The sequence below is a fragment of the Furipterus horrens genome, unplaced genomic scaffold (genome assembly GCF_987537825.1).
Source record: "Furipterus horrens unplaced genomic scaffold, mFurHor1.1.pri manual_scaffold_9, whole genome shotgun sequence".
NCBI classification, from domain to species: Eukaryota; Metazoa; Chordata; class Mammalia; order Chiroptera; family Furipteridae; genus Furipterus; species Furipterus horrens.
The window spans coordinates 55,380,191-55,407,539 of NW_028327179.1; the positions used below are offsets into that span (position 1 = coordinate 55,380,191).

Sequence of the window (27,349 nt, forward strand, 5' to 3'; positions counted from 1 at the left end):
ACTGAGCCCCACAGGAAAAGCTCTGAAGAGTTCATCTAGAAACTTGTTGTCAATATGTAGAATAGTTCACTATTTCAGTTTCACATCAAAAAGGGAAAATAAAGACCCAAAGATATTTAAATGCTTTCCAATCCCATGCACTGTATTAATTAGCTAACTTCTTATACAGGACAACATAAATATTGTTTGCATGTTTATTTGTATGTGACACCTATAAGCATATAGCATCTACAGTTTAAGTATATTTACAAATTCAACAAAATATCTACATATAAAAAGCTTTACTTAAAATTGAACTTGATGCAAGTTATGAGAAACCAATTTATTGGCAAATGAAGCTGAGCATTCCTTCAACCATAGGTTGTTATAGAATTTCATATTTGGAGGTAAATCATTTAATAGATATTGTTTATGAATATGGTAGAATATATATGGTTTTTTTGAAACTGCAGATGTAATCTCTTTGACTCTTGGCCTTGTTAGCACTTACTAGATTTTTCAGATTCTGAAATGTGCACATAGCAATTTGCATAAAGATTTTTAAATGCTGCAGAGAGTTTCAAAAGCTGCCATATAGGTAAAGACTTAGAGAGAATTATATATTCCTGTTGGCATGCTGTTGTATGCTTTTAGTTTTGTAATAGTTTAAAAAGCAGAGAAGGAAAACTCTGACTCCAAAAAACCTCCGCTGCCTTGCGGCATACCTCTTCAGGGGAAAGGCTAAGGGAGTAAACCCCGACAGAAAATCCGGAGCCGGAGTCCCTAAGGCGGTTTGACGTTGGAGTCAACACCGGCAACTCCTGCGGCGCACCTGAACCCAAGCTGTATCGACTCCGTCTTTCCCTTGGACCCTTCAGCTGCGAAGAGAGGGGGGGTCTGCTGCATGGGCAACAGCAGACCCTCCATATCACCCTGCCCAGGCTCTGTAGCTTCAGCGTCATCGCATGATGTCGATTCAACACGGGAGGAGACAGATACGATGTCACTCCCGAGTCGGACTGCACAGCCATTCTTGGCGGTGCAGATAGACTCTTAAGAAGCTACACCATCGTCTCTCGAGACGGACGGCTGCCGCCACCGACGACGACGACGAGTTTAAAAAGATTTTTTTTCTACCAAGTTGACATCTTTCTTGCTGAATGGGACTTGTTTTAGCAGAAACCATGAAAGGTTAGAGAGAAAAATCATCATGCACTCCAGTTGGTGATTAAGTTGTTTTTTTTTTTATACATATGGGGAGAATGCTTCTTAAAAATAAGATGTCTTATTAATTTTATTTTCACATTTCATTTTTTTTAGCATTGTGGTTTTCGTTATCTCCACTTTAGTAAAAATTACTCTTAGACAATGACAGTAACCTGGGCCTCTGAGTCAACTGTACCTTTGATACAGAAGGCAGGATGTTAGGGAATGCTTCTTGTCTGAAGGCACAGCATGTTGTCTTGCCCTGTGCTTGCTGGATTAAGTTTTGAAGTTTAATTATAGTGATTTGTTTTTGATTCTTTCAGTATGGCACAGATGTCAAAATGCATTGTAATACACATTGTTTATGCCTAAAAACAACTGAACATAGAAATGATGTAAAAAGTAGAACACTGTACTGCTGTAATACCTGGAAGATTAAGAAGGCTATGAAGTAACAGGAGCAAAGAGCAGATAACAGAGTCTCAGTAAGCATTAGCAAATGCAACTGTCATGATTAACTCATTTAGCAAGTATATACTGTACATATTGTTCCTAACAGTCTCCCCAAAAGACTAACAGCTAGACACAGAGTCACCAAATTCACAACAATGTCCACAAAGACATTGTAGTTCTAAAGAACACTACAGTAACACTCTTGACAGTGAGAATAGAATTCATATTTAGGGGTTTAGCTGAGGAGAGTAGAAACAAAGTATCAAACCATGTTTTAGTAACATACACAGGTATGTCCTTTAACTGTGCAGCATTTTTCATGCATCATGTTGAACTCTATCCTGAAGAGAAAATAACATGATTTGTTGATGATGTATTATTTTTATCAGTTTTGAGAAAATCAAGAATACCTATTTTGAATAAAAAAAAGTATGTGCTTTGCACTGTAGTTCACATCGATATATAATCTGATTATTGAGTTATGTTCTTTCTCTGTTCTCATAATATTAACATAACAGCAGAACATATACTTTCTGCCTCTATGTTCACAGTATGAGAAGGCTGACAAACAAGTGTTTAAGATAAACGTTCTAAAGGAATGGGATATTGGCAAGAAGCTTACAAATTAAACAAAGGAATTCATGGCATTGACAGGAGAAGGTGCCTCTGAGCTTTCGTTTCCTTCAGCTGGTTCTTTCTCTTTCTTACCACTGTATTGTCCAATAAAGGAGCCATCCTCATTGAACTGGCCATTCACGCCCTCTCCATAGTCAACTAGGCTATCGTCACTATCTTCTTTTTTCACAGTCCTGTCTGAAGGTGTTCGACTACCTTTTTTCAAAGGCTTGTGGTCTTCTGCATCACTGGAAAAAAAGAATACGTTTTTGTCAAGAGTGGCATTTAGGTAAAATATTTTGTTCTTAAAGATCATGCATGCAAATTATGACATAGCATATGGAGTCCAGAGCCACCATATCTAATCATCAGATTGACTCCAATGACTGGCATGTGGTTGGTATAAAAATCAGGTGCAGAAATGGTTTAATCATGAAGTCTTCAGTAGTTGGATGGCTTCTTATTGTGTATGTCAATCACTATCAGTATCAGATTTGGGCTCCTATTTGGAAACAACTCAGAAATAATCACAAGCATTAGATAAGGAAGGCTTGAAAGAAGATGAAAATCATTACTAATTTGAATTCAAAAGGGGGTAAAAGACTATGGCAACAGAGAAGTTAGTATATATTAAACTGTGTAATATCTATAATTCCTTGGATATGAATGGAGATGATTTTGGTTAAGTGTGAAATATGGATTATTTTCTGAGCAAGAAGAAGGAGCAAAATCCTGCATTTCAAATAATTTTGTTATTAAGTGCAGGGCAACTTGTAAACTTTAACCTTACCTTTCAAGAGACCTACAAATTCCATTAAAAGGATGCAGAAGAAACAAATGAAAATAGCCTAAGAAGAAAAGCAAAATCCTTATACTGATAGCACACAGTATTTTGTTTTCTGTAAGAATTTCAGTTAACGGGTAAAGATTTATTATTTTAGAAAGAGACACAATTTAACTTCAGAGAAATGCATTTGTACTATTAATGGCATGCCAATATATTCTAGAATGTGAGTGATTCCAAAAATGTAAAAGCAAGCACTTCCTGTATTAATCTTTACTCCACTGCTCAGTTCTCCCAAGTGTGGTATGCAGCCTATCCATGTCAGATGAGAATTTAAAGAGTATAATCTAATAAATCTTTATAACACACAATTTTTTTTTGCTATTTCTCTGTTGAACCCCTAAGCACAGCATCTGGAACTAGAAGAGTAACCATTATATTTTAGAATAACCACTTATATAGTTTGCAACTAGGTATGTACATTTCCCTATTCCTTAACTGGTGTATTCGGCTTAAAAAAAAAAGAAAAGAAAAAAAGACAAAAAGGCAATGGCAATATTTTTCAAAGAATAAAAATACAGGCAAAATAAAAAAACAAACATTTTTAGTAAAAAATAAAAAAGGCTTAATATAGTAAAAAAAAAAAAAAAGAGGTTGCATTAGCTACATTTCACCCACCAATTTGTACTAGGACTTTATTGTTCCCTTTGTTTCTGAGAGTGAGTTTTTTTCTAACCAAGATACAAATATTTCAAGATGCACAAATATTCTGGCTCTTTTGCCAATAATTCCTACTAGTGTTTTCAATTTTTCTCCAAGAAGAAAATCTTAAGACTAGAAAATAATCATAGCTTATTAAGACACTCACACATGCTTTTGAAAACTACCTGTTTCAACAAAACACAAATTTCTGTCACAAACTGAATAAACTATATTATCACCACTACTAATAAACAGCTGGGGAAATATCAAAGAACCTTGAGGTGGCCTGTGCTTGGGGTACGTTATTAGACATAGCATCCATTCTCAACCTGTTGCAAGAATAACTTGCACATTTTAATACTCAACTTCTAGGTTTTGCTTGAATATTTCCTGTGAAATATTGCTCATGACTTGGTGAGACACTTAATTCCACTGAAGAATTCAATAAGGAGAATTCTGTCACCTGGATTCCAATTCTAGTCTATGGCATTTCTTTGACCCATCCATACATCCACCCGTTATCTAATAAATGCTTATCAAGTGCCTATTGTAAGACAGAGAATGTTCTAGTCATTGGGACTAAAGGAGCAAACAAAATAAACTGAAACTCTGACCTCACTGAGCTACTTCTAGTAGGGAAAACACAGGCATAAGCAATCAACATATTAAAAAATTAGTTGTATAGTAAATCAGAATGAAAAGTGCCATGAAAACAAAGAGCTGAGTAAAGAGGAAGAAAGGTGTCAGGGGAGGATGTGAAAGGTTTAAACAGGACATGTACACAGTGCCACAAAGCGGTGAATGAATCACCCTGCACTGATGAATATCCATGACCCTACCCCATACAACGTAACAGGTGCACCCAGACAGGGCGTCAAAGCAGCTCTACCTAATACACAGAAACAAACACATGGAGGCTGAAAATTTGAGAGACAAAGAAATATGGCCCAAATGAAGGAACAGATAAAAACTCCAGAAAAAGAATTAAGTGAAATGGAGATAGCCAACTTATCAGATGCAGAGTTCAAAACACTGGGGATAAGGATGCTGACAGAAATGACTGAGTACGGCAAATACATAAGAGAAGAAATTAAGGCTACATTAAGTGAAATAAAAAAACATCCACAGGGAGCCAATAGTAAAGGGAAGGAAGCCAGGGTTCAAATCAATGAATTGGAACATAAGGAAGAAATAAACAGTCAACCAGTACAGAATGAAGAAACAAGAATTCAAAAAAATGGAGACAGAATAAGAAGACTCTGGGTTATCTCTAAAAGGGTCAACATCTGAATCATAGTGATGCCAGAAGGAGAAGAGAAAGAGCAAGAAATTGAAAACTTGAAAAAATAATGAAAGAAAACTTCCCTAATTTGGTGAAGGAAGTAGACATACAAGTTCAGGAAGCACAAAGAGTCCCAAACAAGATGGATCCAAAGAGGACCACACCAAGACACATCATAATTGAAATGCCAAAGGCTAAAGATAAAGAAAGAATCTTAAAAGCAGAAAAAGAAAAGAAGGCCATCAGCTGGTTTCTCAAAAGAAACTTTGCAGGCTAGAAGGGACTAGCAAGAAGTACTCAAAGTGGTGAAAAGCAAGGACCTATAACTAAGATTACTCTATGCAGCAAAGCTATCATTTAAAATGGAAGGGCAGATAGAGTACTTCCCAAACAGGGGAAAGCTAAAGGAGTTCATCATCACCAAGCCCTTATTATATGAAATGGTAAAGGGACTTATTTAAGAGAAAGCAAATCAAAACTATGAACAGTAAAATGACAACAAACTCACAACTATCAACAACTGAATCTAAAAACAAAAACAAACTAAGCGAACAACTAGAACAGGAACAGAATCATAGAGACGGAGATCGTATGGAGGGTTATTATCAGTGGGGTGGGGGAAGAGGGGAGAATGGGGGAAAATGTACAGGGATTAAGAAGCATAACTGGTAGGTACAAAATAGACAGAGGGGTGTTAAGAATAATAAAGGAATGGAGAAGCCGAAGAATTTATATGCATGGCCCATGGATATGTACTAGGCGGGCATGATTTCTGGAGGAAGGGGGATATCAGGCGAAGGAGGTACAGGGAAAAAAATTGGGACTTTATTGATAGCACAATCAATAAAATATATGAAAATAAATAAATAAATAAATAAGATGTCCAGGGAAGGCCTCATTAAGAAGTAACATCTGATCAAAGACTTAAAAGATCTGAGATATCCAGGTAGATAGCTGGAGGGAGAGCAATTCCAGCAGGAATAACAAGCAGTGTGAATGCCCTGAGGTGAGGGCAATCCTGGAACAGAGGGGAGCTTGTATGGCTGGAACTGAATGAGGGAATGAGAAAGAGAGAGAGGGGGGTAGAGGGATGAGGGATGAATTAAAGTAAAAGAGAGAAGACAGGGCTAGACTAGATCAGGATCTTCCTTGTAGGACATTGTAAGGATTCTATCATTGACTCTGAATGAGATGGGTAGGTACTGGAGGGTTTCCAATGGATGAGTGACATGATCTTACATTTTAAAAGGATTACTGTCATCAGTGTTGAGAACAGCCTACCCCAGAGGGAAGGGTTGGTAAACAGCAAACTGGGCCATGCTCATTTATTACATTCTTTCTGTGGCTGCCTCTGCACTACAATAGCAGAAGTGTAGAGTTGCAGCAGGAGCCATGTGCCCTGTAAAGTCAATCATTTGCTATCAGGCCCTTTACAGAAAAAAGTTTGGGGCTGACTGCAATAATCTAGGAGTAAGGTGACTGTGACTTGGGCCAGAGAAGAACACTGGGGGTGGTGCAAAGAAGTCAGATTATGGATGTATTTCGAATGTAGCAAAAACAGAATTTTCTGGTGGATAGGAATAATAGAGAAGGAAACAACACCAAGGTTTTTGGTTTGAGAAACCGGAAGGCTAGAATTACCCTACTGGAGTACAGCACTTTTTTTTGTGGAAGAACAAGTATGTAGTTCAGTTCTGGACATGTTGAAGTTTGACATATCAGAAGAACTACTGCTTTAACCATTTTATGAGTCTAGCACAACACAATCTAAAACTAACAAGAACACTTTGAGAATTAAAAATTACAGGCTAATCTCATTTATGAAGATAGGTGAGAAAATCTCAAAGAAATGGTGAGTATACAGAATTTACCAATCTAAAAAGATAACATATCAGGATTAGGTTATTTTTATTTCAGGAATGCAAATCTGGTTTAGCATCAAAACACCAATTCATATAATTCATCATTTTATAAGAATGAAAGAACAATATCTTATGATTCAGTAGATTTAGAAAATAGTATAAGGTAATATTCAATACCCATTCACAATAAAATCTTTAATACATTGGAAAAAGAAAGGATGTTCATTAACTTAATTAAAGGTATATATAAGGAACCTGGGGTTAATGTCACCCTTGATGGTGAATGTTGAGAGCTTTATGCTTGACATCAGAAATAACAGAAGGGATGCCTGCTATCACCAGTTTTAATCACAAAAAGCAATGTGATAAGAAAAAGAAATAGAAGGCATATATATTAAGAAGAAAAGAAACTGTCATTATTCATAAATGATATGGTTATGTGTGTAAAAAATCCAAAAGAATCTACAGGCAAACATTAGAATAAAAGTCAGTTTTATTTATGTACTTGCAAACAATTAGAAAATAAAATTTAAAAGTAATTTTATTTATGATATCTTAAAAATATGAGGTCTATAAGAAAAAAATCCAACAAAAATAAGTGTAAGACCTCTATGAAGAAAATGAAACTTTTATTTAAAGTTATTAAAGAGCTAAATAAGTGGCGTAATATACCATAACTACGGACAGGAAGACTCAAACACGGTAAATAGGTTAACCTCCATATTTCTCTTTAGATTCAATTTATGTCCAATAAAAACCCAGAAAGTTTTTATGTGGATCTTGGCAAGCTGGTTCTAAGATGTAGATGTAAATTTAAATAAAAAGGGTGAGGAATATCTAAAAAATTCTTGAGGAAAAGTAACAAAGTTAGAGGACCTGACCTACCAGATGTTAAGACTCATTCAAAGCTATAGCATTAATTAGGACAACGTATTTTCAGTGCAGAGAAAGACAAATTGATCAGCAAAATGGAACACAGAGCCCTGAAATAGTTAAGAAATCATTTTGTTGGGTTTATTTTAACATCATGTTTTTATGCTATCATAACTGGATTTTTTAAATCCTATTTTCCAACTGTTTGCTGGTACATAGAAACATAATGGACTTTACGTTTATTTTTTTTTGTCAAGCAACATTATTAAATACTCTTATTAATTGTACTGTTTTCTTGCATATTCATTTAGATTTTTCCATACACAATCACATGAGTTAGGAAGGGTGTCCCTGTAAGCATTTATTCCAGCTTAATGGCCCTAGTGGAAGAGAGAAGATCTACAGCAACGTAGGCTGTGCTTAAAAGAAGTGAAGTTGGAAGAGAATGTTCTAGCCACAAACAGAATCTTAATAGGAACAGCTGTTCAAAGGCTGCTAAAGATCTTTTAAGACTAGTTTTGTAAAAGTGGAGTGATGTCACGTCAAACTTCAGTAACTAGAATCTCGTTAAATAAGAAGAAATTATATGAGGCACCAGCAGTACCCGGTGTGTGATTTGAGCTCATCCACCTGCCATCACACCTCTTCTCTCCACTGCAGGTCCTCACTGCAGAGAAATTTTTTTCTAAGAAATATTTTGTGTAACACACACTAAGAACTTTCCAGATATAATCCATGGTTTCAAGTCTGTGTTGAAGCACTCATTACTGCTTACCTTTTGCAACTCAAAAATAAATTTTATAAAGAAATAGTAAATAAATTGTTTTTAACATTGTACCAAGGAAAGTTGCTTCGTGAAGGTTAAGTATGAAAAGGTGGTTTCCCAAATGACAGAAATGTAAAAGATATAGAAGATTACATAAAAGTCACATACTTATTTAGCTACATTGCATTCGAAGTTTAAAAAGTTATCCAGCCCTGGCTGGTGTGGTTCAGTGTGGCTTGTGGACTGAAAGGTTGCCAGTTTGATTCCCAATCAGGGCACATTTCTGTGCTGCAGGCCAGGTCCCCAGTATCTCCTGTGCATTAATGTTTCTCTCCCTTTCTTACTCCCTCTCTTTCTCCCTTTCTAAAAAGAAGTAAATAAACTATATATTTTTAAATGTCATCCACATTTTTATGAAAACTTTTAAGGACAGGAGGGGTCAGATTTAATTCTGAGCCTAGAATGTTAAAGATAAAAACAAATTTCAAAATGTCATAAAATAATCATAAAATAGAAATATATAGCCACAAAATATATTTTTGATACTTTTATCCATGAATAAAAAGGGTCATGCAGTGAAAAAAAGTGTTCACATTACAATATCACAACTCAGTTTCTGCATCATTACTTCTGCAGAGACCACTGCTCCACTCCACTTTGCTACCCACTTAGCTTTGGCTTTCTGATCCTGCTCCCTTGGCACCATAGTTTGTATTCCTTTCATAGAACTTCTCACACTATGCTCAGATTGTTCTTTTACTTCTCATATCCCTCACTAGACTATAAATCAGTGACATAACATTTTATTGGTTTTGATACCTCTACAGCCTGGCATACAGTAGACATTCAATAAATATGGGATAAACAATTCATTATAAAATAACAATAAAAGAGATAGTAATCATTTGAGAAAGTTTGCAGAATTCTAACATTAAAAAAATTCAGCCCTTTTCGCCAAATCTGTTGCCCCCAGAACACAACAAGGACACCAGCCTGTTAAACCAAGCACGCCGTTGACCGGAGACAGCCAACTGACCTGGAGTCTGCACGATCCTTCCCCATGTGGGAAGGCCACCCTCCCCTCCACACCCCCACTCTTATTAGGGTTTTCTGGACCCAAGGGTAGGTAGGACGACGACCATGTCCAGCTTGAAGCAGCTAGAGGAGCTTGACACCTTCGCCCATTGTCCTTTACAAGATTACAAAGGGTCCTAATATTTGAGGGGGGGGGATAGTTAATTTTTACGAACCAGGGGTATGGACTTGGGGGGGATTGCTGGGGGAGGGGGGTGCTGGGTGGAGGGGAGCAAGGGGGAGAAAATTGGAACTGTTATAACAATATAATCAATAAAAAACATTAAAAAAATAAAAATAAAAATTGCCAAGGATAATCAGAAAAAAAAAAAAATAATTCAGCTCTGGCTGGTATGGCTCAGTTGGAGTGTTGTTTCATAGACTGAAAGGTTAATATGAGTTCAATTTCTGGTGAGGGCACATACTCAGTTTGTGAGTTTGATCCCCAGTCAGGGTGCATACAGGAAGGCAATGGATTGATATTTCTCACTCATATCAATGTTTCTCTCTCACATTGATGTCCGCCCCCTGCCAACTTCCTCTTTCTCTAAAAGCAACGAAAAAAATGTCCTCAGGTCAGGATTAAAAAAATTTCATTCCATCTTAGTTAATTTTAGAATATCAGGCAAAACATTGGAATATATGTGTATTCTTTCCATTCTCTTACTGTAAGAATGTATTTTAGGGAGTTCACATTTTTTTTCCAAAAGCACTTCAGGGTTGTGCACACAGAATGAATGTACCTTTACTATGTAAAGTTGAGCAACAATGAATAAATATGTGATCATTCAATTTGATTTTCCTATGGTCACCACCCTACCATGGTCAAACCATGCTGCAGTTTCATTGACATTCATGACCCAAACATTTTTTCCAAACACCCTCTCTACAAGTCTGTCTTTATTTATACTGCTCACATACTAGTTTATGCTTTTGAGCAGAATAAATCTAAAGTAATATAAGAAATGTGACACATATTCCTATCATTCAATCTTATTGAGCTTGGGTTTGCATGCTTGCAATAGGACCATGGTCACATGAATGACAATTCCCATGCCAAGAGTCTCCATTTAAGCTCTGAGTTCAAGTATTATGGCCATATGGTTTATGAGACAGGTTCATTCCAGTTTTTAGTAGAATGGATCTAAAGAATAAAAAAAATAGACTTCCAGTCAAGATGAAGGCTCGCCTCCTCACACAAGCACAGCAAAAACTACAACTAAACTACAAAACAACTATCACCCAGAATCATCAGAAAATTGAGCTATATGGAAGTCCAACAACCAAGGAATTAAAGAAGTCATATTCATTCACACGGGCAGAAGGGGTGGAGGGGTGGAGAGGCAGAAAGGGCGATCCCACAACCATGAGTGCTTGATAAAATATGGGAGGGATACCTTGGCACAGAGGGATCCCAGCCTCACACCAGACAACCCAGCCCAGAGTTCCAGTGCCAGGAAGATAAGTTGCCATAACTTCTGGTTGTAAAAACCAGTGGAAGTTGGGGCATTGAAATAAACTTAAGGGTTCTCAGGTGTCTCTTCTTAAAGGGCCTGCAACAGACTTAGCACTTATGCAGACTCATTCCCTCTGGACTCCAGCACCAGGGCAGCAGCTGGAAGGGTACCAGAGACATATGGGCAAAAGCTGAAATGTCTGGAATCAGTGTGAATGCTGGGGGGTGGGGGGGGGTAGTTTCCTGTTGGACAAAACTTCAGAGGCCAAGCAGTGGCCACTGCCCCTTTTCTGAGCCCTACCCCATACAGAGCCAAAGACTGGAGACACCATATCTGAGATTCCATCAACCTGGTTCACATGGGTTGCCCCGCCCTGGAGATTATTTAAGGCTCTGTCCCATCCAACTTACTGATGTGCTTTTCTACAACAGCTCATGTTACTAAGACAGGGAGTCAAAGCAGCTCTTCCTAATCACATAGAAAAAAACTCAGGGAGGCTGCCAAAATAAGGAGACAAAGAAATATGGCTCAAATGAAAGAACAGAACAAAACTCCAGAAAAAGAACTAAACAAAAGAGAGATAAACAATCTATCCAATGCAGAGTTCAAAACACTTGTTGTTAGGATGCTCAAGGAACTTATTGGGTACTTCAGAAGCATAAAAAGAGACCCAGGGAGAAATGAAGGTTACACTCAGTGAAATAAAGAAAAATGTACAGGGAATTAACAATGGAGTGGATGAAGCTGAGAATTAAATCAATGATTTTGAACCTAAGGAAGAAAAAAACACTCAATAAGAATAGCAAGAAGAAAAAAATAATCCAAAAAACCCCCACAAGAATAGGATAAAGAGCCTCTGGGACAACTTCAAACATACCATTCAAATCATAGGGGTGCTGGAAGGAGAAGAAAAAGAGCAAGAAATTGAAAACTTATTTGAAAAAGTAATGAAAAAAACTTCCTTAATTTGGCAAAGGATATAGACATTAGAAGTCCAGGAAGCATGGAGTCCCAAACAAAATAGATGCAAAGAGGACCACATCAAGATACATCATAATTAAAATGCCAAAGGCTAAAGATAAAGAGAGAATCTTAAAAGGATCAAGAGAAAAGTAGATAGTTACGTACAAAGGAGTTCTCATAAGACTGTCATCTGGTTTCTCAAAAGAAACTTTGCAGGCTAGAAGCGACTGGCAAGAAGTATTCAAAGTGGTGAAAAGCAAGGACCTACACCCAAGGTTGCTCTAGCCAGCAAAGCTATCATTTAGAATGGAAGGGCAGATAAAGTGCTTCACAGACAAGGTAAAGCTAAAGAATTTCATCATCACCACACCATTATTATATGAAACGTCAAAAGGACTTACTTAAGAAAAAGAAGATCAAAACTATGGACATTAAAATGACAGACTCACACCTATCAACAACTGAATCGAAAAAATAAAAACAAAGTCTAACTAAGCAAATCAGAATTGGAACAGAATCATAGGTATGGGGATCATTTGGAGGGTTATCATCTGGGAGGGCGGAGGGGGAGAAATGGGGATATGGTGCAGGGATTAAGAAGCATAATTGGTTTGTACAAAATAGACAGGAGGAAGTTAAGAATAATATAGGAAAGGGTGAAGCCAAAGAATTTATATGCACAACCCATGGACATGAACTAAGGGGTGTGGGATTGCTGAAGGGAAGAGGGGTACCGGGAAGACTGAAGCAATGGAAAAAAAATTGGGACTACTGTAACAACGTAGCCAATAAAATATACTTTAAAAAAAGAGTAAAAAATAAAAAACTAACTATTCCAAGCTAGTTCGCATTCATTCAACCTTCATTTCAGTCTAGTTTTAATGGCATAGGTAGCATATTCTGAGAAAGTCACAGTACAGCAGATCACAGTTTCATACCCTTATAGTAGCAAATTGACATTTGAGAGCCACAAGATGAGCAGTACATTCCCACATTCATTTAACCATGATGAGGTTGGACAGAAGTCCATCAACATGTGAAGAATGTATAAAGTGCAATGGTTTATTTTCAAATCATGCAAATACACATTTTTTTTTTCTGGGCTGTATTAAAGATTTAGCTTCATCACAATACATAAGCAAGTGGTTGCATATCCTGTATAGAATTCTAGCTGCAAGAACTCTACTAATTACCAGTTCCCTTGTTTTACAGGAGAAATATGTAGAAGACTGAGTTAAATCAGCCAAGATTTCAAATCATCCAGTTTAACACATGGCTGCCCTCAGCTGAAGCCATTTGCAGGCTGAGCTAATGTGCTATGAAAGCTTCTGGGTGGACTGGGTGGCGGCTGCAGGAGGTCTTCATAAACTTTCCATCCCAGAGTCAACATCTGAAATCAAGACAGCCCTCACTGGACCTTTTCCTATATCAAGAGATACAGAAATTCTGAGAAATTTTGGAAATCATAGTCATCTCTGTTGACTATGATCAGAATATGGAAAGTTCAGGTGCTGAGACACAAAGGCAAAACACTGGTACCTGCATGAAAACTGGTATAAAAACCAATCCTGTCAAAAACATGTTTTTCCCCCCAATCAATTATACTTTGGCATAATTTCCTATCTTTGGCATTATTTCTCCCCTCATGATATTGACATGGAAATACAAAAAAATAGCTCCAGAGACAGGTAGAAATTAATACAAATACCTACAAATATCACCTGGAAATCACAATAGTGAAATATTTTATTTCACCTAAAGCCTTTTCTTCTGGCAAAAAAAAAAAAAAAAAACGCCTCAAAGTGGGCTCAGTGCCTATTTAAAAGATTATATTTTATATAATCAAAAGGCTTATAAAAATAAAAAGCAAGGTATAAAGGCATTTTATGAATAGAAGTATTCTTTTGGCACACCAAAATCCCCATCTCTTAAATGAGTTAATATATACTTTGTTATTTTAAAAAACATATTTAAAGTAATCATTTATTTCTCTTTAAAAAAACCTATAATCCCTAGGCAAGTATACTTCTGTTTAAAGTTTCTTCCTACCTTCCTTCCTTTACTTTAAAACTATTTTACACATAGGTTTTGTTAAAATTTGTCCTTAATGATGGATGGAGCCAAGCCAAGAATGTATTATCAAAGGACTGTGAGTTAACACACTGTGATAGTTCTTAATAACTAACAGCCTCTAAAACAAACTAGTCATCATTTTATGATTAATGGGCAGAGTTATAGATATTTGTTTTGGAAAAACAAATTTCAAATCTAACATCAAAAAGAGTAACACTGGTTTTTAAATTTATTTTTTACTTTCATTTTTTTTAACCCTTACCTGAGGACATACATTTTTTATTGCTTTTAGAGACAGAGGGAGAGAGAGAGAGAGAGAGAGAGAGAGAGAGAGAGAGAGAGAGAGAGAGAGAGAGAGAGAGAGAGAATGAGAATATCAGTTGGTCAATTTGTTGCCCTTCCTCAGGGGCCCTGACCTGGGATTGAACCTGAAACCTTTCAGTTATAGGAAAATTGTTCAACCAACTGAGCCACACCAGCCAGAGCAAATAACACTGGTTTTTAAAAGCACTCTTTAGAAAATGACAGGTGTAGTTTTCTCTACAGTGCAGGTTTGTGGGGTCTTTATTGTTGCTTTAACTCTTATTGTAACACACCAGTTTTGCTAAGCTGATCAATACAGCAGAGCTTCTGTATATTACAGAGTGGAAGACACTCTGCCTCTCAACTTATGACTAAAATGGAAATTTGTTATTTAATGAAAAGTGAGAGACTATTTTAACTGTGAGGGATGTGTAAACATTTAGATATGGAAACATTTATAAACTAATATTTAAGGAAAAGACAAAAGGCCAAGGGGAGCCTGTTCCTGGCCTGATCCTATGCCAGGGAGACAGAGTGCTGTGTCTGTGTGGGGCAGAGAAGGTGCAGGTTGAGGAGAAGCAGAGGCTCACCTGTATTCTCCAAAAGTACCATCATCTTCCTTCATAGGCTGGATTTCAGGGTCAGCATGGGCATCCTCCTTTTCTTTAACTAAAAATTCAAAATGACATTCTTATCTATTGATTCTGTGTTTTTTTATGCAAAATTTTTAAGAGTGCACTCTGAGATACACAGCAGTATAAAATACTTCCACACAATCATATGGGTTGTATAATATTAGCCCTATAGGGAAAGCAATGTTAAAGCCTCAAGACTCAGTTCATGCCTTATTTCCTCTGTAAGACTTCAGGTAGCTTCCCCCTTTCTGCTGGTTGTAGGTGCTATTTCAGCACCTATGGCTTATATGGAAGCAGAGTCACTAATATCTTCAAAGAACAGATTCATTCACTGTCCCCAAATGCCTTCTGATCCTTGACCATGTTTAGACTCCCATTAGATAAAAAAAAGATAAAAAAATTGTTTGAACATAAAGTCCAAATTTATGGCTCTGGAAAGATATACTTATTATAATCTCTATGATTTACCCTCACGATTTCTTTTTTATTTCAATGGATCATTATGCAGCATTACAGGCAATTTTAATTTTTATTTCTTACCTGGATATTTACCACCTTTGTTTCTTCTGATGAAGCAAACGATCAGCAAAATTAAGATAAGGAGAGCAACAGCACACATTAGACCAATGAACCAGCCTTGAGTCGCAATGTCCACCTGTCGGCTTGCCATTGCTGGAGAACAAATGAATAGTGACAATGGGAATGGCTTAACAGAGAGATGAGAACTGTTGTTTCTTATATAAAAAATTGCCATAGTACATAAACTTTTATATGTTTTACATGTGGCCCCAAATTGTAATCTGTTATCAACCAGGTAGTATATAAATACTTAAATTTGAAAAATCTTAATTAAAACAATTCAAATAGAGAAATCTGAGTGATAATACCATTAAATGCCAACAAACCCTGCTGAACAATGTGTTCACAGTTCTATTAACTATGTATTCTTAGTGGAAACACAGTCCCAAACCAATGAACAAATATACTATTTATAAGATAAATTGTTAAGTACGATGGTAAGAATATGACTGAATTTTAGACAGAACAGAATGTATACATCTAATGGAGTATTTTTCATTTAAAGGAACCATGTTGGAGGCTAAAGTATCATTGCAATGATGCTGCCATTTTTCAAAATGTTACGGAAATCTGTTAAAAAAAGAAAACTTTCCACACAAGAAACCTGTTCATATAAGATAACCAGGCTTATCATTTTGTATGTATTTCAATTTTCACCCAAAATATTACATTTGTTATTCATATCCTTTGTTATTCATCTTATTTATAAAGTTGGTTCTGAATGACTTCAGTAAATTTCTTAAAAATCCAATTTACCCTCAAAATATCAATATTCAATATTGCTTAGGATCAATAAAAGACTTTGAAATATATCTTGATCAGTTGCATCATTATTAGAATAAGTGACCAGTTTAGAGAGAAAATACTCATTCACATGTATACATATTCTTTAACTCTTCACCTATTCTGTTTGAGTCAATAAATGTAAGGACTCTTTTTCAACCAGTGGCAGTTTGCAAATCTCCTAAGAAAAATATAGAATAATTAGCATTTCTATGCTTTCAGAAGTGTCAGTAAAATGGGACAAAGTGCAGCATCAATGACTATTCAGACATGTCCATGAAGATTTGTTCAAATCAATTGGTATTTTTCTCTTTTGACCATAATCAAGATAGAAGGTTTTCTTCTTTTGATTCATAAGCATGCCTCTGTCATGCTTTTAATTTGAAATTCTTCTGAATACATTTAACATCATTGGGTAAGGTGTTTGTAATTCCTGGATGCAGAAATAAGCATGGCTACATGTGTCCCAGGTTCTGATATATGTGCAAAAATGCTACCTCATTGCCTTTTTTCCTCCACACAAAATACAGGGAGAAAAATGAAATGCTTAAAATTAAGTGTGAAGAGGAATGTGAAAAATGTGTAGATGTATGTTTGTGGAAAATACATTATCTGGAATACAAATCAAGTGCCAGTAGCCTTTCCCCAATAGCTCCTTGTGCCTCGTTGGTTAGAGGGGTTTTGAGTTGTACCATAACTTGATACAACTAAACCACCAGTATGGACAGTGCTCCCCTTTCACACACATACCATAATCATGATGATGATGATGATGAAGATGAAGACAGTCATAACGAGAGCTTACATTTTGAAATCTTACTACCTGCGAGGTACTGTGTTGGGAAAAAAATGTCATTTAATCTTTACAACAATCCTTTGAGCTAAGCTTGAGGAATAAATTCATGCTTGGAGAGGGTAAAGAACTTGCCCAAGAGCTGACGTTTGACCTAAGTCTGTCTGACTTGAGGGTATATAGTAGTAGCCATTGTGCTCTGCTGTTATAACATAGTCCTGAAAACATGGCCAGACATCAAATCTGCAGGGGTGTTTACATATAAGAATAAAATGTTGTAGGAACTTCCCATTCTGAGACAGGTAAAAGTATTTTAAATGTCCATCATTATATACTCTTTGGCAATATATTTCTGTCAATTCACACATGGTTTTTGTGTGCCTTTTCTTCAAAACTGAACCAAAAACTAACTGGTGTAAGCCTATTGAGTGTTTGATTGAATTTAAAGTTTTTAGTATGCTTACTGATTTACGGCCTTGTCATAAATGGTATCTGCATTTACATTTCCCCCTAATTAAATGCAACTGATAAGGGAAAATGCAATAAAATACTCAAAAACTAGCACAAACATTGTTTTAAAAAGATGGTGACTGTCAAAATTGAACTGCCCACTGGCAGCTTGTTACTATGCAACTATGCAAAAAGTAGAAATGTTTCTTTAACAGTTTATAAAGGAACATCCAAATTGACCTTGAATTTTTGCCTTTATGTCTGAAGAAAAAGTGCCAAATATTTCACTACCCATTATTTAAGATTAGGCATACACAGAATGTTAACAGGTGTGTGTGTGTGTGTGTGTGTGCATATTATTACACATACACACACACACACACGTGTACCTGTTGATATAAAACAAAAATTATGTAAGTTAAAATAACTTCTATTGACTTCCCATCCATATAAGAAGGGAGCTAAAGCCCAGACTGACTATAAAAGGCTTCAAGTCTTCCCAGGACACTCTAAAATCATCTTAACTGCAGATTATTTCACAAACCCAAGTTGTAGTCACCACTGTACATCACGCGCACACACACACACACACACACACACACAAATGCCAAATGAAGCCTGTGGGCTGTTTCTTATAGAATCTGATTTTCAATGGGTGAGTTATTAGTAGGATTGAGTAGAAGAAAGAGGATTTTTTATTTACCTAAAACTTTTATAATAAAATTATATCATGTATTACTTGAATAATCTGTAAAGCTATAAATTAAAGAGACAAATATTAAGAATATGAAAAAAGAAAATAAGCCAGAGGAATGAAATTGTTTTGTTTCCTAGAAGTTAGTTTTAACAACAGTCTTCTGCTATGGCATTGCTTGTTGTCTCGTGGATAATCTGTGCTCTGTGGTAGTAGGTCTCCAAGGAAAATCTGAGTACTTAGAAAATAAACATTGAAGAGACAGTGAGATAAATGACAATAAAGAATCCATTATAAATAAAAGAAAATGTCCTGTTTTATTAAAATAGTTAGAAATGTGTAGAAAGGGAAAAAATGACCTTGGTCAAAGTCTGGAGGTAGCTGACAGGCCTCAGTAAATACAAATCTGCTTTGAAGCCTTTGTGATATGAAAGAAGAGGAAAGAGGGTAGTTGAGAGAGGGGTGAGAAGCAGGAAGATGAGGGGGGCTTCTAACAGGAGTGTGGGTTAGAGGTACAGCATCAGGACACCACCCACAGTCATGTATGAGTTAGTGTGCAGCTTGTGCCACACAAAAAATTTAGAAATATATCTTAAAAACTTGGTCTATCAAAAGCAGAGATGGTTTCATGCTAAGAAGATTCATGAAACAAGCATAGATGAAAATTGAGTCTATGTTGCTGAAATTAGAAAAACTCAAAGAAGCAGCTCATTAATTCAGAGTTAAAAATTAGCCAGAATGGTATGCTTCCATGCTCAGTTACTGACATTCAATTTCAGAACCTGCCATGGAGGAGAGAAGCAAGAGCAGTATGCTTTCACACTGGAGCTAATCCAGTAGCCCTACAGGATAGAGCAATGAAACTGGGAGAACAAGGGAGTTGGATTAACAATACATATTTGCTCCTGGAGGTAATAAGTTAAACTAAGATCCCTAGGGTTTAATCAATAGTTATTCTTCTTAATAGTTACATTTATATGTAAAAGGTGACAATAACCGGTTGCAGCCTCTTCTTGCTTCTCCATCACTGACACACAAGAATGGCCCACCCATTATAACTGCTCATCTTGAACTGTCAGCTGCAGCTGTAAATGTAGATATTACAACACTGAAGGAAAAATTTTCTTTCTGAAGGGTTTGCTTTCTGTCCTATAAAAGGATAAAAAATGCCACACCTTGATTTTAAGGGTGGAATCCAACTTTAGTTATATCTGTAAGCTGGGAGTACAGTGGACTGTGGGTTTGTAAGAGCTGGAAAGGCTAAGTGGTTATTTCTGAGACCATCTGTTCCCCTTGCATGTGGGCCTCTGTGACCCGGTATGGGCGCCGTAGTGAGAGCCTCTCCTGCAGTGTTGGAAGGCCGAGTCTCAAAGCCCAGCTCTCCCACATGTTAGCTGGGTGACAGGCAGGTCATTAACATGATGTATAATTGGGTAACAACACTGCCTGCTTCATAGGATTGTTGTAAGGACTGAATGAGAAAAGCCATGAAACCCATTCACTTGGTATAGACTGGAGCTGATTATATGCTAGTGCTGTTATTATTAGTAGTGTTCTAGCTATAAATGGACAGAATACCTACTTGAGCTTTTAGTATTTTGAAATTCAGTTATTGATAATAACAAACACCTTGTAATACTGTCAACTGATGTTCCTCTTTTAAGTTTAATACAGTATTTTCCTAGAACTTACTTCACAAATGGATATGAAAATACAAGAAAGAGAATAACAGAAAAATTTCTTTATACATTATGATTTTAGCTCATAAATACTTAAAAATATAGTTTAGTAAATTATTATTACCTTTGGTTTCTCCTTCTTTTTAGAAATCACTCTTGATTGTATATTTTCTAAATTTTAAGCAATGAATTTAAAATCATAATACTTCAGTAATGAAAAAAAGAACATTTTGCCTGTAGGTTCTCTAGGAAATGCAACATTTCCTCAAGAACACATGAAATGACTGAACATAATGTGGATGTATGAATCACAAAATGAACACGTACCACACAATCCTTTTATAAATTTAAATAAGCAGAGATTTTTTTCCATCTTGTGAGTAAACATGAATATTTGACTCTTATATGAACATTTTTCTTTATTTTAGAGACTCTATCACTTATATGTTTTGATAATGTTCAAATAACTAAAACAATATACAGATAAATATGGTATGATAACAATGAAACACATGAATTGAACAATTTCCTGTACTGTACAAATTTAACAATATTTACATCAGTTATCTAAGTAAACTACAGGGTTTTGCTGGGTTATAGCTCACTTTGACATAAAAAATTGTGACTTTATCAATGAGTTTTTTCAGCTTCAAAAGTGTTTCAAAAATTCCATTCTAACTCTGAGGGAAAGTTTATACATTTAAATGATATAAAGGATTGAATTACCTAAATAATGTAAGTTAATTTGAGGTTTGGGGGGATGGGTGAAAAAGCTGAAGGAATTAAAAAGTACAAATTGGTTGCTACAGAATAGTCATAGGGATAGAAAGTACAGCTTAATGCTGTACTTTCTGTAAAACTGTATGGAGTCAGATGGGTGCAAGATTTATTTAATGGGATAATCATTTAGTAAGTTATGTAATGTCTGATCACTGGGATGTACACCTGAAACTAATATAATAATATATGCCAACTGTACTTGAAAATAAAAATTATTTGAAAATGAAAAAAATCACATTTAGCTCTGTCTTTGTAATGGTTTTTGGCAATAATGTGATTAGAAAATGATTTGCTCAATTCTGTAATTCATTTGACATAAAGAGCAAAAGACAATTAAAAACCCAACTCTCAACCCCAGCAGACTCCACAGAAAAACATTCATAGCCCTATCCACAACAGCACCACTAGCCCCCATCTCCAGCTGGAGTGCTCAGCGGCTTCACCTCTGAACATGAGCCAGAACTGGCGTGGTGTGCACCTCACCTGGGCCTGTCTCAAACACATCCTCTGAACTCACAAAACCAGAGTCCCCCTCAGCACCAACTCGAACTTTGTATGCTGTTCCTGGCATTAGACCCTTTAACCCAAAGAAGCTCCGAGAACCATTTACAATTTCTTTCCTCCATTCTTCTTTGCCTATGGAAATTTTGCAAAAACAACAAATTATAATATTTTAAGGGACTGGAAGTCACTTAATTATTCAAGAAAGGAAAATTCTTTATAAGCTAAAGACAAAATCTAGGATGCTTAGCTATATTATTTTCGGTCAAGTCAAATAAATCAATTAAGGAACTACATGAAAATATTCTCAAAGAAAAACTGACTGGATATCCAAACTGCTTAATTGCATATATTCTCATTGTATTAAATTTTCTTTTTAAAACAAAGGAAGCTTTTTCATGTGCACCTCGCTTTATAAAACTATTGAGTTTTTCTATTAATGTGTATGAAAAGAAATGTTAAACATTTTAAGAGTTTAAATAAACTATGGTAAGAATTATTTTTAAGATTCACAAGATGAATCTTTTAGTAAACTTAAATGTCTTCAAATTTATGTAAGTTACAGATTCAATCTTTCCTGAGTATTCATTTTCCTAAAGGAATGGTTATTTCTAAAGATATTTATTTGCCTGACAAAAGCCTATAGAGAAAGTTGGACTATGTTCAACATTTTCTTACAAACGTTCCCTGGCCACCCAGCTTATTATGCGCAGAGCATACTGCATTAAAGAGGAACACTGGTTTTTCATAAACTGCTGAAAATTAAAGCTGCCCCATGTCCTGGTAGAGGTGGCCAGGATGTAAGTAGGGAGCCTGATTCAGGAGTACATTTAACATCAAAATAAAAGTGGTAATTTTCTGCAGTTTCTGATAAAATTCTCTTGGATAGTAATGGCAAAATGACTACTTTAAGTCAGTTTGATTTCTGTTACTTTAAGTCCAATTTAACAAACTTTTCTTCTTTCCTATTTACAAACATAATTATTCACTGTTACTCTTGTTTAAACATTGTGGGAATAGAACAGTCTTAAGTACTATGATATGAAAATAACATATGTAATAGAACTTATGTTCCTTCTTTTTGATAACAGGAACACAAAAACATTGTTCATTACATATAACATATACAGGTTGATGGTTCACTATAAATTTTTTTAGATAAATCTGATTCATTTAATTGGATCAAGTTGTTTTTCAAGATGATTCACAGTAAATCCTTAAAAATGTTTTTAATCTCTTTAAATGTATCCCCCAAATTAAAAACCGGGCAATGAAGTTGTTTCTTACTGCCAGCTACACCATATTCAACATAAAAGTTGACATGCTCTCGTCCCTCATATTCCCAACTGATATTGGCATAGGTCTCAGCAGCTGCGACAGTAAGTTTGTTGATCCTGGGATTTACTGCTTGAAATAAATATGCAATAGAAAAGTAAAACAAACAATCAAATTGCAACACCATACACGCACATATAAAATAATTTAAGTATTCTGAAATTGTGCTAATGAAATTAAATTACAATTTACTGCTAAAATTTAGGGTTCACTCATACATCACTTTCATTACAGACATGTTTTTCACTTACTAAACTACAGCATTAGGAACTAAATCAATAACCAGAAATAATGATACTCAATATTAAAATTTATGATTTCTATTATATGGGTCCTGAATAATGTGAACTGTTGTCCATTAGATACAGTCCCAGGAATCATCCAAGCCTTCATTTACTGATGTTTGATGAGGGGTGGGACTGCTGAACAATGTTGGGGGCAGAGGCCATAGAAAGACTACCAGAGACTGCAAGGTAAAACCCAACACTAGGTGGCTACTTTTCAATTCTATTTATCATCTTAATGTGGGTCTTTCAAAAATTTGAGCTGGGGTGAGAAAGGATGCTCCTTAGAATAGTGGCTTTTGATCTGTTTTGAGTCAGAAATTTCTTTAAAAAGCTGCTTCTGTGGAGTTGAGGGAGCCCAGGTGAAGAACACCTGCTTTGGAGAATGTGGACTGGTTAGGGTATGCTGGAAGAAAAGCTGCCAAAAGGATTGCCAAATATTCTTTTTTCAGAAGTTAAGAAAGAAGAAATAGAAGAACTATTTTACTTGATAAAACCCAGAGAGCAAGACAATATTACCTGCCAAGTGTTCATTACATATCATGTTCTGAAAAATCACTGTGCATCCTAAGTAGCTTTTTAAAACACCAAATTCTGGAGATTATATAATGATATATACTTGCTACTGAGTAAAGAGAACACCTATAGTTATTAAAAGATTTTATTTGGCCACCCAAGACTGACAATTATATCAGCCTCACTGTAACCACCTAAACTAAAATGATATACTTACAGATATATTAACTTGGGTAGTTAAAACTGATAAGATCAATTTATTATCCCAGAGAAAACATCTTAGGATAGTAAATCAGAAGGTTTACTCAGACTCTAAAATTAAGTTCCAAATTATATTATATAATTTAGAAGTAAAAGGTCTCTAATAAATCTAAAATCTGATGAAATAGCATTTCTTAGGATAAAAAAAAAAAAAGAGACGTATATTAAGAAATTAAGTAATACACTTGACCTCCAAGATATAATTCACCATCACTTGTATATTTTGTGCCCCTCTGGGTTAGGGTGGGAAACAGAAAAATTGATTATTGAATCATGTAGAGCCCTTCTGAGCACCTAACTGATTTTTCACTTAAAAAATAGATAATGATAGGAATATGATCAATAAACAAAAATAGTAAATATGAACATGTGTATAACAACATCAGTGGCAAAGAACCCATTAATTTTCTTTAAAATATTTTGGAGTCATGGACCTGAGGAAGTTAGTCTGGTGTGATTATGGAAGATGTTCAAGGCAGACCCACAGTGAAATACTGCCAACAGAAGAGCATTTAGCTTACTCTTAAAGAGACCAAGAGAAGATATCACAGTTTTCTGAGGTGATGCCACTTTTTCCAGAGAACTCTAACTCTCCTTGCTTGGATGCCCCACTCTCCACTTCCTTCCTGAGCAAATACTCACTGAGCACCTGTGATGTGCAGACAATGTTCCTAAGATGTACGAGTGTCAGCTCTCAGCTGGGCTTGCTCAGGAGTCCGCTTCTAGTCTCTCTTCCTACTGTATCTTCCTTTGTAGATCCTGCCAGTGTAGTTACCTACATTTTCGCTTCGAAACTACATATCTGACTCTGTCATTTGTTTAAAACATGGAGATGACTTACCACTGCTGACAGGTAAACCTAAATTCCTAACCAAGGCATTCATGGCTATTAATGATCATTGTGGCCTCACCTACCTCTTCAGTCACATCTCAGGTTCTTTTTTCCATGCACTCTGTATTTCTGCCAAACTGGACCTTTGGGTAGAACCCAAATGTTCTGTGGGTTTTCAAACTCCATGCCTTTGCTTCTTATCCTACCATGAATTTATACACCCCAACCCCGACTCATCTGCCAAAATTCTTGTCTCAAGGTCTAGTCCATTACTTTCTTTTTGAAGTTTTTCCTGATCCTGTTTGGCAAAATAAATGGTTCACTCCTCTCTGCTTATATAAGGTTTTGTTCAAATGACTAGCACCTATTTTTATGCTTTTTCTTACATTGGTCTTAACTGACAGATGTTAAACATATCAAAGGCAGGGTGTGCTTTACCATCTAGATACACAGTGCCTTATAAAAGACTGTTGCGCTTTACATGCTAGGTAGACACTAGCTGTTGAACTTGACTGAATCTTCTATATAGTTTTTGTTGTTGTCGATGTTCAGGCCAAATAAAGTTGTGAACTTTAAACTTGATTTTAACTTATTGGTTCTCTAGCTTTTCCTGTTTCTTGACCTAACTGGTAGTAGCAATGCGACCCACTCTGACATAATTGTATAGTGAGAGTCTGACCACGGAGAAGATTCGTCACCAGCTCCTCAGTACCCTCCTCTTAATAGTCAGCTGCAAATTAAGTCAAGGAACAGACTCAGATTCTGACCTGCCATTTAGTTTCTCCTTATTCCTGTGCCCTAACTAGTCACTTTACAAAAGTGTTCTGAAGACTGGCTTCAAGGGAGAAAAAATAAAAGCTATGGATAAAGCAGTGTCTATCCATCAGCAATACTGAGGCCTCAAATCCATTATGTGCATGTTTCAGTTCATTTTTATAGATGCCTTCACAGGTATATATCCTAGAGGTCCAGACACAAAACTATTTAAAGGGACACAAAAATGAACAAATGTAGCCAAGCAACTATAATTCCTACAGAAATACTGAAAACAAATAAGGACATGGATCAAAATAAGTGAATCCTGAAGATAAAGAGTATTTCTATGATCAAATTGAGGAGAGTATTAAGGAAAAGGGAAAGCAGGCATAATACGACAAATTAAATTATCCTGGTTTCTTCTTTGAGGTTTAAATAATTCTTTTGTAATTATACATTTATAAGCTTGGATTTCATTAACATCTTTTAAAATTTGTAAGAAAATTTTAAAAATGTAAATTTATATGCATCTCTTTTCCCCTCCTCAATCAGAAGTTAATTGAAATCACTAGAGGCTGATGCTTTTCTTTAAATTTATTTAAAAAATTTTTGTTCTATTAGAGTTATCCCAATTTTCCTCCATTGCTCTTCACTGCTCTGCCCACCCCACTGGAGGCTGATGCTTCTATAGCTAAGGCTAACATGTGTGTTTTTCCTCAATGATTTATCTCTTCTTTATTCTCTTTCATGTTTTTTTTTTTTTTTTATAAAGGAGAGAAATTTTTTTTCTTTTTTTTAAAAATTATTTATTTGTTTGTTTGCTTATTTTATTTTTAGAGAGAGAGGAAAGGAGAAAGAGAGGAAGAGAAACATCTCTGTGTGGTTGCCTCTAACTCGCGCCCCCAACTGGGGACCTGACATGCAACCTAGTAATGTGCCCTAGCTGGGAATTGAACCAGCGACACTTGGCTCGCAGGCCGACACTTAATCCACTGAGCCACAGCAGCCAGGGCTTCTTTCATGTTGTTTTAAATTAAAATATAAAAGAAATATAAACTATTAAAATTTGGAAGGAATGTGGTGCATTTTTATTCTTCTTTTATCTCAGGGAGTATCTAAACTGCCTGGAGAAGAAAAATGGAGAAGCTAAAATTTATTCTTAGATTGAAAAAAAAATATTTTTAAGGGAGGAAAACCCAGGATAACAAATATTTTTTGAGCAGCTTAAAGTCTTGTCAACAAAATGTCATTATTTTATGCAAGCAATGTTTAATTACTGGTGCACTATTAAAAGAAACAATATAGAAAATAAGGATAGATTTAGCTTTCTTTTGAAATTTATATATGATTTCTCTTATCTGAGATTCATCAGATTTCAATACTGGGGGCTTCAAGAAACTTCTACAATTCAATTTTTCTTGTCTCTACAATCATAAGTAATTCATAATCCAATTTAGTAATAGTAAATAGTAAAACTTAAATTATTTTTAAAAAATTTACTTTAGTTGGTTTTAACTCATTAAAATAAGCAGAATGATTTTTCCCCAGTGTACTGCATGTCCACTTATGTGACAAATCAATGAAAAACTCCGACTCACTTCGTAGGCAGCCTCACTGCAACACAACTGCTCTGCTACTGAGTCCAGGCAGAGCAGCAGTGACATGCCCACTACTCGGGAAAGAGGCCAGGCTTTGTCTGGAATGCTCCAATGAAAGGTTATAAGGAGAGCATGGCAGTAAATTACTGTAAAACAGCAAGGATTTTAATTGATACCTAGTTGTCTCAGGAAAGAATACATTTAAAGGAAAGGTTCACAACTTTCTCCTATATTGTGGAAATTTTGAATTTTTACAACTTTGTTTATGTTAAAAACACATATATAACATATTAAGATTCCTGAAAATGGCTACAGTTCTTAGTCAATCACTTCAAAATCTATCTAATCTACTAAATCTCTGTATTTAATAATTTGCAGATACTCTGAATATAAGCAGATTTCTAAGAAAATAGAAGATATATATATAAGGCCTAAACTCACAACATTTGAATAATTTAGGACAAAGTACTTATTTCTCACG

The 27,349-nt window shown here is 35.7% G+C and overlaps 1 protein-coding gene across 9 annotated transcripts in view; it reads right to left on the reverse strand.

Annotated features, from left to right (window-relative positions):
- Positions 1–1,098: 1,098 nt before the first annotated feature.
- Positions 1,099–27,349, reverse strand: part of NRCAM (neuronal cell adhesion molecule) — an 81,084-nt gene continuing 54,833 nt past the window's right edge. For 5 of the 9 annotated variants that reach the window (XM_090287363.1, XM_090287361.1, XM_090287364.1 and 2 more), the window contains 3 exons: positions 15,568–15,699; positions 14,983–15,061; positions 1,099–2,501 (listed from right to left, as the gene is read on the reverse strand). In XM_090287363.1, the coding sequence (XP_090143489.1) occupies positions 2,264–2,501; positions 14,983–15,061; positions 15,568–15,699 (449 nt within the window). In that variant the 3' untranslated portion in view covers positions 1,099–2,263. Of the gene's footprint in view, positions 2,502–14,982; positions 15,062–15,567; positions 15,700–21,268; positions 21,422–22,573; positions 22,691–27,349 lie in introns of all 9 variants that reach the window. The other 4 variants (XM_090287358.1, XM_090287357.1, XM_090287359.1 and 1 more) reach the window with 2 other exon arrangements.